Source organism: Tiliqua scincoides, chromosome 3, assembly GCF_035046505.1.
Source record: "Tiliqua scincoides isolate rTilSci1 chromosome 3, rTilSci1.hap2, whole genome shotgun sequence".
Taxonomy (NCBI): Eukaryota; Metazoa; Chordata; class Lepidosauria; order Squamata; family Scincidae; genus Tiliqua; species Tiliqua scincoides.
In genome coordinates this window covers 71,683,276-71,695,956 of record NC_089823.1, presented here as the reverse complement: position 1 = coordinate 71,695,956, position 12,681 = coordinate 71,683,276, and the positions used below count along the sequence as shown (strand labels likewise).

Below are 12,681 nucleotides of genomic sequence, written 5' to 3'. Positions count from 1 at the left end.
GCCAGTGACCTCCCTTTCCAGGCAAGCACAGTCTCTTCTAACTCCATCTTGAAGTTCCTTAGAAGACATTCCAGAGAGAGTCAGTCAGGACTTCACCCTGGAGGGCATGAGGCATGACTCCTTCGAAACAAGACCTTGCTAAATAAGGTCCATTGATTGGAACAGAAGGCTGCAGCACGGTAAGACATCTGAATGTCACCCTTCTCTAAAGTCTTGAAAATTCAGGTTATGCACTTAAGCATAATCTCATGGGCAAGCACACATCTTCTGTTAGGAATAACAACCTAACTGTGCAGAGGCCAGGCCACCTAGACAGTCTTTACAAACTTTTTTTCTGGAATGTCTCTCCCACCAAAAGACCCAAATTTGGGTGCTACCCACACTCTGCCATACCTTTTGTCCCTTCAGAAACCTCCTCAGCTGGAATGTAATTAAGCTTCTGTGCCCTCCTGAAAGGAAACACCTTAATCAAGCCCAGGACACTCCTGGTTGCACACTCAGGAGATGTTCCAGATACCATTATTTGTCCAGGAATGCCTTTGCTTGTTCAGTTCTCTATAACTACCCCAGCTCTGGCAGTTTTCTTCCCCACTGAAGGCATCCGCACTGCCCAGTTTGTTAGTCTCCCCCTTCAATAGAGACTTCTGCTCTATCTATTCTGGTGAGGGTTTTCCCAACGTGGAACATCTTCAGTTATGGTAGTCTGACCATACCTGGAGGATGCCTTCCCTGTCCAACAAAGGGAACCATTTCCCCCTAGATTTGAAGTAGTGCAGCCCAGACTTCCTTCATAGAAGAACATCGTACCCCAGTCAACCCAGCAGCCTAAGGATAGGTAATTTTAAATTATCAGTCACCTGCAACCACTAAACCTCTTGATCTTATAAGTAATCATTGCCTTTTTTCCTGATTTTTCTTTATCTTTCAATAAAACTTACATTCTTTAATAAAAACTCTGTCTCGTGGTTCCTGTTAGCTTAGTTAGAGACACTAGGAATTTGCTATATTCTGACCTTTCTGGTTACTGAGCATAAATTTCTCCAATTTGGTTTTAGTTCTGGTCTGTACAAACCTGAACCTCAGTCAGTCAGTCAGTCTCTCTCTCTCTCTCACACACACAGACAGGATAGCTAGCAGCACAAAATCTGCTATCTCTGCTCTGCTCTGAGAGAGAGAGAGAGAGAGAGAAATGTTGGCAACAATGGGCAAATTTGCCTAAATGTTACAAGGGGGGGGGGGGAGAGAAAACTTGGCAGGGGGCAGCCATTTCAGCATTAGACCCTGACTGAGGATCATTTCTAGTCCTACCCCACAAGTACTTGAAGATGGATCACAGCTCAGTAGCCCAAGCTTTAGACCACGCTTTGCATGAGGAAGGTTCCAGGTTCAAATCTTTGTATCTCCAAGGAGGGCAGGGAAAATTCCTGTCTGAAAATCTGGATAGCCATTGCCAGTTAGTGACAATAATAAGGTAGATGGACCATTGGTATAAGGACACAGCATAAGGCAGCTTCCAATCTAAAGTTCAAACTTACGGGATAGCTACTGAAAAGCTTATTCCATGGTAACTAAATTGTGGAGAGAGGCCTGTGGCCTGGATCTGTGGCCTGTGATTAGGCCCAATGATCTGTGGAAGTAAATGGTGACAACACTAAACTATGTTGTAGTTACAAGTTACATTACAGGTAATTGTCTCTTCATGTTCTTACAGCCACCATACAGCAAATTCTAAGATTTTGTTCCCTGTATTTTCATTCCCCAAGGCCCAGGGAGAAAGATACAATTAGATACAATTAGGGAAGAAAGGGCAGAAACAGACACCTCTTCAAACCATATACTATAAAGCCTTAGTATTTATATCAATACCATACACTGTTCCTGGGAAATGACAGTCATTGGACCTTATTTTCTCCTTGGTGTCATTATGCAGTATTTGCACTGAGGACCATGAGGGTCAAAAACAGATATAAATAGAACTATGGCATAGCATGAACATAGCTTTACTTGTTACGTGAAAATCCCGTTTCATTTTAAGTTGTGATTTTATATCTGGTTATGTTATTATGGACTAAAATATCATACAGGCCAAGCAAACAAGCCCAATTTCCAAAAACCCTGGTAAAAGTCACAAGTTTACACAAACTCCAGCTCTCCATGCACACAGCAGCAAAGTCTAAAGGGCAAATTGTTGTCTCAATCACTGTTTAAATGTTTCCTATTGTTGTAGCTTGATCACTCTTAAGTACCGTATGCAGATTTGAACAGCCAGCTACCCCCCCAGGAGGCCAGCCTTTGCTGATAGCTGACTACTTGATCATCCTGTTTTTTCTTGCATGCTCCACGTGTCCCAGTGTGTGTAGGGAGCATGCGCATCCAGAAGGCCACATCCGGGTCATTCAGGTCAGCAAAAACCCTTAAAAGAGTTTTAAGGCTGCCATGTGCTCTCTCTCTCTCTCTCTCTCTCTCTGGCTGCCCTCCAAGGCAGAGGTCCATAGGACTCTTCCCCCCTCCCATCCAACTGCTCCTCAGGACAGGTAACTATATTTTGGGTCTGGAACCTTTTCCCTGTTCCCGCCCTTTTCTACCCATCTTTAGTCAGCAACTGGGTTATGCAGACCAGGGACCCCTAAAATCCTTCCCTAAAATCTATCCTTTTCTGATCTCCTCGGAATGCACCAAATACACTCCACACGCAACCACCATGAAAGTTAGGTACACTGTATCCAAGTACTAGGATTCAAGTGGACATATACTTACCATTTTTCCATGTGCATTATGTATACCTATGTGTTTTTGCAATAAAAATATAATCCTATTGAAAGTTATCTTTCTCCCAGTCTCTTTTCAAGCTAAAAAGGAATTTCTTTGCATTATGCTGTCTTGTTATCTAGCCTGCGATCCTGAAGTTTCCAAAATGGAAAGTTGTGGAGGGCAAAATAAGAACACCACTCAACAAGTAAATTAAAAGGCATGCAGGATTGGGTTTTGTATTGGATTATCCAGCTCTTCATGCACTGTATCATTCAGGCCTAGTGCTTTACAGGTACTTCATATGTGTGACATGGCACTAGAAATCCATTCTGCAGCATAGCTTCAGGTTAATGCATTTCAGTTCCAGAAAAATCTGGATATTGATGGTCAAATACATCAACAAAACTATTTATAGTTTAAATTATATGCTGTTTACAACTTTGGTAAGAGAAACATTGTTGTGACAGTGAGATAACTCCACGAAAACATACGTGAGTTTACAAGGGAGGAAAATATATATTATTACCTTGCTCCAGGCGACTTCAGCATCTAAATTGATAGGCATTCCTTCCACTGCTGATCTTTTTGTCAGTTCTGAATCTGTCACTGCCAGCCATTCTGTCAGAGCATTCATTTCCTTTCTCAGTTTCCGAGATAATTTCAAACATTTCTCTAGTTCTTGCTTTTTTTCAGTCACCTGCAGAAGGAGGGGAAAAAATATTTTAGGAACCCAACAGTCTGAATAAGTTTAAGAGCCTTTCTGCTACCAAAACTGGTTCTATGATATGCCATTCTCCCTCCATCTTTTATTCACTACTCGGAGCTGCATTTTGCTGGTTCTAAGATATGGGGTTTGAAAATTACAGATGACCACTGTGAGTGGGGAGAATCCAGGTCTCACCCGAGTAATTGTAGATGATTGATTCAATATTCTCCCGATAGATATACTCTCATTATCACTCAATGTTAATGCCTTATGTTGATACCATAACAAATTATACAAAGAACAATGCATTTCCCCTTGTTCAGTCTTCAGTATTCTGTCTGGTATATTTGCTGTCGTAGCTGCCATATTTTTAAAAATTGCTGCCTTCCTGGACACCATCAAACCTGTCTTTGTTTTAGGGGCAAAGAACTGTCTTAATGTGAAGAGGATTCTTCTTGATTTCTAATTTCTGAAATAGTTGAAAAAGCATACAAAACTATGAGTATTATCATGTATTGAATTTTTAGAAAGATTAATAAATGCAGATGCAGTTTCAATGTTACATTTTGCAAACAGCATTTCGCACTACTTAAATTAGAATGGTGTTAATGTAATTATAAGGATAGCTGTACATGTTCATGGTTAATGTCATATTCTTTCCTTCTTGTTTTTAATTTAAATGTTGTAAAAGAAATATAGGAAATGCTGCCATCTTAAGGACTTTCTTTTTTACACAATAGCTCTGTTTACCTTTTTCTATCACAATACCTAATATGCTTACTCATATCAAACTGCAAATTACATAGAATTTGTGTCTATTCTTCAATTGCTTTTGAGGAAAAGAGAAGAAAGGAAAAGGAAAAGAAAGTTACCCTAGTGAGCCTACAAGGTGGGGAGAAAAAGTTTACTTTCTTCTATAGTTATCTTTCAGCTCAAAATCACTCTCTTCTAAGTGTTTTTTCACCCACTGGGGAAAAGTAACAGGACTTCCTTTCTCCCTGTAATATGTTGTTTTGAGCCATGACATTGTTACTATTATTGTTAAGAATACCAGAACTTAGTTCCAACGAGATGCTAATTCATGATGCATTTTGTTTTTCTTCTTCAAAATCTTCCTTTAGGAAGAAATGTCAGAGGGCAATAATGATACAATTTAATTTAATAGAGCTGAAAATATTAACATTCTGCAGTATGCTATAGAGTGCCTGGACTTGGATCAGAGAGACCTGCCTTCAAATCCTTGCTTAGCCATGAGTAAATTACAGCCTAACTCAGCTCATAGGAGTTACTGTGAGGATGAAGTGGGATAACTACATTCATAAGAACTTTGGAGGAATGCAAGATACCAATGTGATTGTTAAGAGATGGACAGATAGTTTGATGGCGTCCAAGAAAGTTCTTCCAGGAAAGGCTGCCAGACCTTAAATATGATCATTTCTAAATTAAATTTTCAGCACCATGTGCAGTGAGCTCAAGAAACAGATTCTTAACTATTCATCCATACTGCTTGGTATAAGTGCCATAAACCAGGGAAAAGCTTCCGTAGAAATCCACCACAAGTCATCTGCATGGTCTCCAGACAGAGGTATTTCACTTTTTGTAGGTATTATTACAAGACTAGTCTGAAAGACTGGCCCTCAAGGCAAACCCAGAACGTTTCTTAACCGTCAATGGCCACAACAGTATCCTGAAAACTGAATAGCTTCTCCTTCTGGTCAGTCTTGTCAGCTTGCTTCACTGATAATCTGTAACTCATTCTGCCTATCTTCCCTTAGAGCAGGGGTATGAAACATAAGGCCCACGGGACAGATGTGGCTACCGGAAGCAATTTATCCAGCCCCAGTTATAATTGGGCTCTCCCAACATGATAATTGGGCTCTCCCATATACAGAAAATATTATCAAGATTTGCATATTTTATCTTCTATCATTTGCAGTTAATGAGTTCCTAGGTGAGAACAAAGTACTTATTTCCGGTCACCATCTGCTTAATGATGTCACTTTCTGCTGAACTACATCACTTCCGGCCCTCAGTAGGTATCATGAATGCTATTTGGCCCACTACATGAAATGAGTTTGACACCCTGCCTGAGAAGCAGAAATTAGGAATCAAGACTTTCACGAGGATTTCTTTATAACCTGCTATTATTCCCTTTTGCCTTTGAAGAATAGATTAAAGCTCTTGCCAAAGTGCTACTGATAATTCCCAAAAAGGTTCAATAATATCCAGCACATTTTAAATGGAGATGAGTTTTGTCCATCACTTTAATCTCCTCCTAGACAACTTCTCATAGAATTAAAGTTGAGCTTTTGCCATTGTTATTCTTCTCTATCAGGGTCAAACTACATTCTATTATTGAGCCAGCCAGTACTAGCTTTTTCTGTCTTTGCTTTTAAATTTTGATTTAAAAACAGCTGCAGGGGAAGCACTCACGATCAGAATGATGGCATGACTGAGGGGGGAGCTTGAACTCTTTGTCCCCAAGTATAATTGCCCCAATGTGGATCAGGGCTCCAACAGTTATAAATGTGCCCTGGATGGAAAGCTCCTATTATCTTCTACTGGATTATTCTACTATTTATTTCACCCTTAAAGCTTACAAACTTGATGTCATCTTTGTCCCAAAGCAGATGCGACAAACACACAATTCTTTGGCTTGGGGAGGGGTTACTTTTATTTTTTAGCAATTGTGTGCAGACTTGAACTGGATCTGTACCATGGCACAAGCCATGGAATGTTTAATCTTTCAGCTCTGTGCTGTTTTCCCACAGAACGGATTCACCAGAGCTATTATGGAAGCATGAAGTTGCCCTTGTTGCCCCACAGTATTGATATGCTTTCCCTCCAGACCTCCATTGTCTTTCATTTACAGCCCGATCCTATGGGCTTCAGCCAGCAGTGAAACACATAAGATGGGGAGAAACTGAGCAGTGAGGGGAACTGAATAATGAGGGCAAGGAGGCTGCAGAATGGGGTGGTTCTGGTGGAGATGGCGCATGCCAGATCCTATCCCACTTTCCTGCAACCTTTATACCCCCTTCTCTCCTCAGATATGAGCTAGTGAAAATGCCACCATTTTTGGTGAGGCTGCTCCAATGGGAAGAGGGAAGGATAGGATTAGGCTCTCATTTATTTAAATACTTGATTTTAAAAGTAATCCCTTCACACTGGCAAATTTTAGCATTTACGGCTAAATGCTCGGGTCCGGGGTATTTGAGGGACCGCCTCCTTCTCTACAATCCGGCCCGTGCTCTTAGCTCTTCTGGGGGGGGGCCCTTTTGACTGTGCCGCCACTAAGAGATGTGAGAGGGGTGGCGGCCAGGAAGAGGGCCTTCTCAGTGGTGGCCCCTGAACTGTGGAATACCCTCCCCTTAGAACTGCTCCCTCGTTGCTAACATTTCGGCGTGGACTGAAGACCTTTTTATTTCAAAAAGCTTTTAATTGTTGACAGGGTGGCTGGTGTTCTTGCTTTTTATATGAAAATCCATGGGGTTTTGCTTTTAGCTTTTTAATCATTGTAAATTGTTTTTAACTGTTTTTCATGTTGTATTTTTAAATTGTTTGTTAGCCGCCTTGTGTGCCCATTGGGCAAAAAGGCAGGGTACAAATTAAAATAATAATAATAATAATAATAATAATAATAATAATAATAATAATAATTATTATTATTATTATTATTATTATTATTATTATTATTATTATTATTATTATTTATCGTCATATCTACTCTATGTTCCTCATGTGTGTCTTATCTCATTGAAACTGTAACTTAAATGGTAGCAGGACCCATGTCTTTGTAGGTGCTCCCAAAATAATTATTATCATGACCATTACTCAGATCATGCCTGCTAACGTGCTGATGGAAGGTAGCTCTCCTTGAATCTAATAGAGAACAGTTATATAAAATGCCAGAAAATATCAGTTTATGGAATAGATTAAGTATCAGGGTTCAAAATCTTCTGGGAGGATATATGTTACATTTTTACTTGGAAAATAAGAAATTACTACCATATCTATCATATGTAACACAGATCCTTATGATAACTGTGTCTCCCACTATTTATTTATTATTAAACATTAATAGCAGACTATGGCACAAGTAACAGCTTGTTAACAGCTATTTCAAAGGGCTGAAACATATTTCACAGAATATTCAAACTTCAATGAAAATAATTTAGTCACAGTATTTGATTATTTAACAGAACTACTCTGAATATATAAACACCTAATTAAATGAATATTTTTATTGTTAAGAAAATAAACACAAACAGGATTAATTTAAGATATGAAAAGAAAAGAATTACAACTAAAAGGAAGAGACACATTTCACTTTTCAAGCAAGACACAGATATTGGTTTAGCAACAAAAATGGGAAAACATACCTTGGCACCCAAATCATTGTACTGCAGTTTCAAAGCCGTAAGTCTCTCATCCAGTTCTTTGGGGTTCTCTGTTTGTTGCTTTTGTACAATTTGACGCCCAGTTTTTATGACAGTTTCCACTTCTGATTTCACTTCACTAAGAGTCTTATACAATTTCTAGCCAACAGAGAAGAGGAAAAACATTGTTTTTATTTAAATTTAATTTAAATTTTTCATGTTTAACTTTTTAAGAAATGTAGTATTCAGCAGACAAATGCCAAAAAATAGTCTCAAGCAGTTTTTCTCAAACTGTGGGTCAGGACCCACTAGGTGGGTCACAAGCCAATTTCAGGTGGGTCCCCATTCATTTCAATTTTTTCAAGTCAACCTTTATTAGGCATAAACATTAGGTAGGTGAAGACTCTGTACGGAAACCGTAGAGAGAATATAAACCTAAGTAATACACAAGTATATGTATATGTGCTCACCTACGTGTACACACAGATACAAACGTACAATACATTTTACCTACAAACATGTATTATTAAAAAAACAAAACAATCAGTTACTCTGCAGATATTGCCAAAGATGTAATGTGCTCAGTGATTACTTGCTACAGAAAGCTTGGCTCGATTCAAATTACTCAAGTTTAGGAACTATGCGACTGAGAGGGTTGTATGCTCTACATCACCTGCTAGAAGGAATTGAATTATAGCTTTTTCAGAATGCCCTGTTTTAGCATGGAGCAAGGGAGAGAGAAATTGCTGTCTTAATGCTTGACATCTGGGACAGTGCAACATAATGTAGGTGGATGATTCTACTTCACCTAAACATTTCAATTTTTAATATATTAGACTTGATGCTACCATGGTATGTGACTGCATTTGGCAAACTGTTACAGACTTGTACTTTGAACAGGTTACTCTGTTTATGCTTTTAATAATGATAGCAAATGGGACTTACTCCTGGTTAAGTGTGGATTGCAGCCTAGGATTGTAAAAATTTTTCCTGCTTGATGATGTCACTTCTGGTCATGGCATCACTTCTGGTGGGTCCTGACAGATTCTCTTTCTAAAAAGTTGGGCCCAGTGCCTAAAGTGTGAGAACTACTGGTCTAAAGTACTATTAGGTGTGAACTTTTGAAGATACTTACCATACAATGATCTAGGTGTGACTGCACTGCTTCTTGCTCAACATTCCTCAGTTCCATCTTTGGCACTTGCAATTTCACCTCATCTAAAATTCGTTTACATTCATGTAAGCGCTGTTCAAAGTTGGCTGGTTTTTGAAACAAACGAAATTTCATGGAGACATCTTGTAGTTTTTTCTAAAATGACAATATAAGAAAAGAGGGACAGGGGATGAAAGCATACAGACAAAGTCTGTGTTATTATTTGTCAGTTCTACAGTCATGACCTGCAGTCTTTTAAAGTATGACGCAATCCAATCATGTTTTATATACTTAGGAAGATATTGGCTGTCTCCTTACTTTTCTTTTGAGAGCATGGCCAGCACTAATATGCTAGCATGGGACTTCATATTTTCCCTTTAGCTATAGACCAACATGAAAATGTTCATTTTGGAAGAGAAGAATCAACTTGAAAATCATATACACAGTTGCCAAACAACTGAACAATGAGCTCGCTTGTAGTATTTATCAGATTAAGAGCGTATTCCAGATAAATTCCCACGTCAGTTCTCATAGGGAGTCATGGTCAATGAGCTGAGCTTCCATGGAATAAGATGCCTGGATGGGTTTTACTCCTTGCATCAAAACTAGTCAAATGCCCTGACACATGAATTTCTTTATTGATTATTATTTCATGTACGCACTTGGCAAACAGGTTAATGTTCTACTTATTTAAATATCTTAAAAGTTTTTAGTAACTTATGACAAAAAGCAGCAACACTAATACTTGATCTCAGTTTGGGTTCAATCCAGAAGAAAGCGTGTCAGCTCACCGCCATGGTGCACTGTTACAAACATGCGGTAAGGCACGCAGCAGTTAGCACTGGCCCAGCATCAGAGCAGGCTCGACAGGAGCCCACGCTGGTTCAGTGCTGATTAGAGTCCAGCCACTGCTGGTGCTCCATGCGAAGCACCAGGCAGCAGACAGGTAAGTCGGATAGTGGGGGAAGGCATTCCGGGGCAGGGGGTGGGGAGAAGGCGGGGCAGAGGGAGGGAGCGGGGCAGGAGGGAGCCAGCGCAGAGTCAAGTAGCCCCACTGTGGGGCTGCTTACCTTATTTGGGGAAAGGGTTGAATGTCCCCTTCCCCTGAGGAGGCGCTGGGAGCCACCAGTGGCTGCCCGGCACAGTTAGGATGCCGCAGCAGCCATTTTGGTGCTGCTGCAGCCCTGAGTGCCGGGCAGTTCAGGATTGGGTTATAAGTTCTCTGTTCACCACCACAAGTTTTAGATCATCTTCTCAGATGCAAAAGATTTCAGGGTAATAAAACCTGAACTAGAACAATAGCCAAGGAATTCATTTTAGAAAGAAAGGATCCAATTCAGAACATTTATAGCAAGATACACATAAATAGCAGAGGTGCTTCTTTTTGGTTTTTTTTAAAGTAACTTTATCTATATCAGAATCCGATATTCCATGTGCATAAATAGAGCATATTATCTTGTTACAAACCAAGATAGTGCATTTAGTTTTGCAACATACACGTACTGACAGGAAATCAACTGTCTGCTACAATAAGATTGTTGGTTAGTTTTCACAGTTTCCAAAACATGGAGGTTAAAGACAGAACTGCTTAGACTCAATAACAGCCCAATCTAATGCTGCCCAGTGTTCAGGACTGCAGTGGTGCTGAAATGGCTGCCACTGCATCCAATGGGAGCCATCTGCCGGTGGCTCCCAGCATCTCCTCGGGGGAAGGGCCCCACAATGGGGCTACTTGACTCTATGCCTGCTAGTTAGCAGAGTAAAGCAGTTGGGAGGCGGGAGGCCTGACACTGGGATTTGAACACTGGGCTTTGAGCTTCACTAGTCCCATCCCCCTCCTTTCCCCTGCTCCACCTTCCATCCACCCTTCCCTGCCTGGGAACACCTCCCCCAATGTCCCCACTCACCATTCTTCCACCCAGCGCTTGCACAGAGTGCTGGGTGGTGTCCAACCGGAGCTGGCTCTGATCGGTGCTGAGTCAGCACCAGCACCTGTCCTGTGTAGAGTGTTGCAGACATGCTTTATGGCACATTTGTGATGGTCAGTGCTGGCACTGGACTCACTGGAACCACTCACTTTAGTGTTTTAAATTTTCTAAGTGTGCTTGCACAAAACCAGTGAAATCTTGATTTTTCTTTTCTGAGTATTTGATTCCCATGCCTTACCAGACACTGCTCCTTAAGCAGCTTCAAAACCAGTTTACTATGTGAAAGGGTGACTATTCATGAAAAATAATTTGATCAAGGCCCAAATCCTAACCAACTTTCCAACACTAACATAGCTATACCAATTGGATGTGTGCAGCAACCTGCAGTTGGGTGTCACTCACGGAGGCCTCCTCAAAGTAAGGGAATGTTTGTTCCCTTACACACGGAGCTGCATTGCCCTTATGTCAGAGCTGGAAAGTGGGTTAGGATTGTGCCCCAACTGGAATAATTGAGTTGGTTTCACAGTTTTTTTGAATTCTGACCAAAGTTGTGTATTTTTTTGTCAGGGAGACTAATGACAATGCAAATATGTTTAACTTTGATTATTTTGAGAAGAGAGTCTATTTCTGAATAGCCTAGAACAAGAAATGTATAAAAGGATAGTCTAAACAGCTTTTCTGTTTATCAAAATATTTCTAACCTCTTTGAGAAGTTAATTAGTACTACAGATTTAGATGGATGATATAACAATTTATACTTTCTCTTCTGCGTAACACTAAAATTAGTATAAATATTATAAGCATACAGGAGAAGAAATCTAAGGGACTCCCAAAAACCATTGAGGTAAAGAAGAATAACTATTTCATTTGTTAACAACTATTTTTTTTCCTTTCTGTTTGTGTATTTAGAATAAGGAATGTACACAAGAATGCAAAAGAAAGTGAAATTTACAAACCTGTGCAATATCAATTTGGGGGAATATCCTTTTGGCAATATCTTTACCCCGGTTCCGTTTTTTCATTTCATCCAAGCTAATCTCATGGCTTGTCAACTCTGATTGAATTTTCTGTTAGAAAAACAAAATGCATTTGAAACAAAGTGGATTATTTTAAATAAATATATAAGACTTTATATCTGGCCTGGTCTCTAGAAGAAATCATACAGAATTATTAGTATTGTGATATCATCTTGTGCTGTACTTTGTTTTAGTGTTTTTAAATGAAAGTAACTTATATGTTCACTTGAACATAAAACCAAAGAATGACTCTATGGCAGTGACTTGATGAGAACATTTTTGGCTGCAATCCTAACCACATTTTCCTGAGAGTATGCCCTATTGAATAAAATAGGACTTACTTCTGAGTAGACTGGGTTAGGACTGCACCCTAAATTACACTGTAGGTCTATGTTAATGTCCCCTCGTCAAGAAAAGAAGCAAAAGGATTAGAATTCTATTGCCTAAAAGTGTAAATAGAACTATGAAAACATGACAAGAAAAGGGACATATGTAAGAATAATTACTTTTGCTTGTCTCTTTTTTGGAAATGCTTGCCCAGGATCCTTTTAACTATTCAGATCAAAGTAGTTTTCTAAATATTCTGCATGAAGTACATTATCTTAGGGCGCAATCCTAACCCCTTATGTTAGTGCTTTCCAGCACTGGCATAGAGGTGCCAATGGGACGTGTGCTGCGTCCTGCAGTTGGGTGTCACTCACGGAGGCCTCCTCAAAGTAAGGGAATGTTTGTTCCCTTACCTCAGAGC

General features: G+C 39.8%; 1 protein-coding gene across 4 annotated transcripts in view; it reads right to left on the bottom strand.

Annotated features, from left to right (window-relative positions):
- Positions 1 to 12,681, bottom strand: part of DMD (dystrophin) — a 1,248,719-nt gene that overhangs the window by 785,582 nt on the left and 450,456 nt on the right. For all 4 annotated transcript variants that reach the window (XM_066619666.1, XM_066619670.1, XM_066619667.1 and 1 more), the window contains 4 exons: positions 11,874 to 11,984; positions 8,972 to 9,145; positions 7,840 to 7,995; positions 3,278 to 3,448 (listed from right to left, as the gene is read on the bottom strand). In XM_066619666.1, coding sequence (XP_066475763.1) covers positions 3,278 to 3,448; positions 7,840 to 7,995; positions 8,972 to 9,145; positions 11,874 to 11,984 — 612 coding nt within the window. The remainder of the gene's footprint in view (positions 1 to 3,277; positions 3,449 to 7,839; positions 7,996 to 8,971; positions 9,146 to 11,873; positions 11,985 to 12,681) is intronic.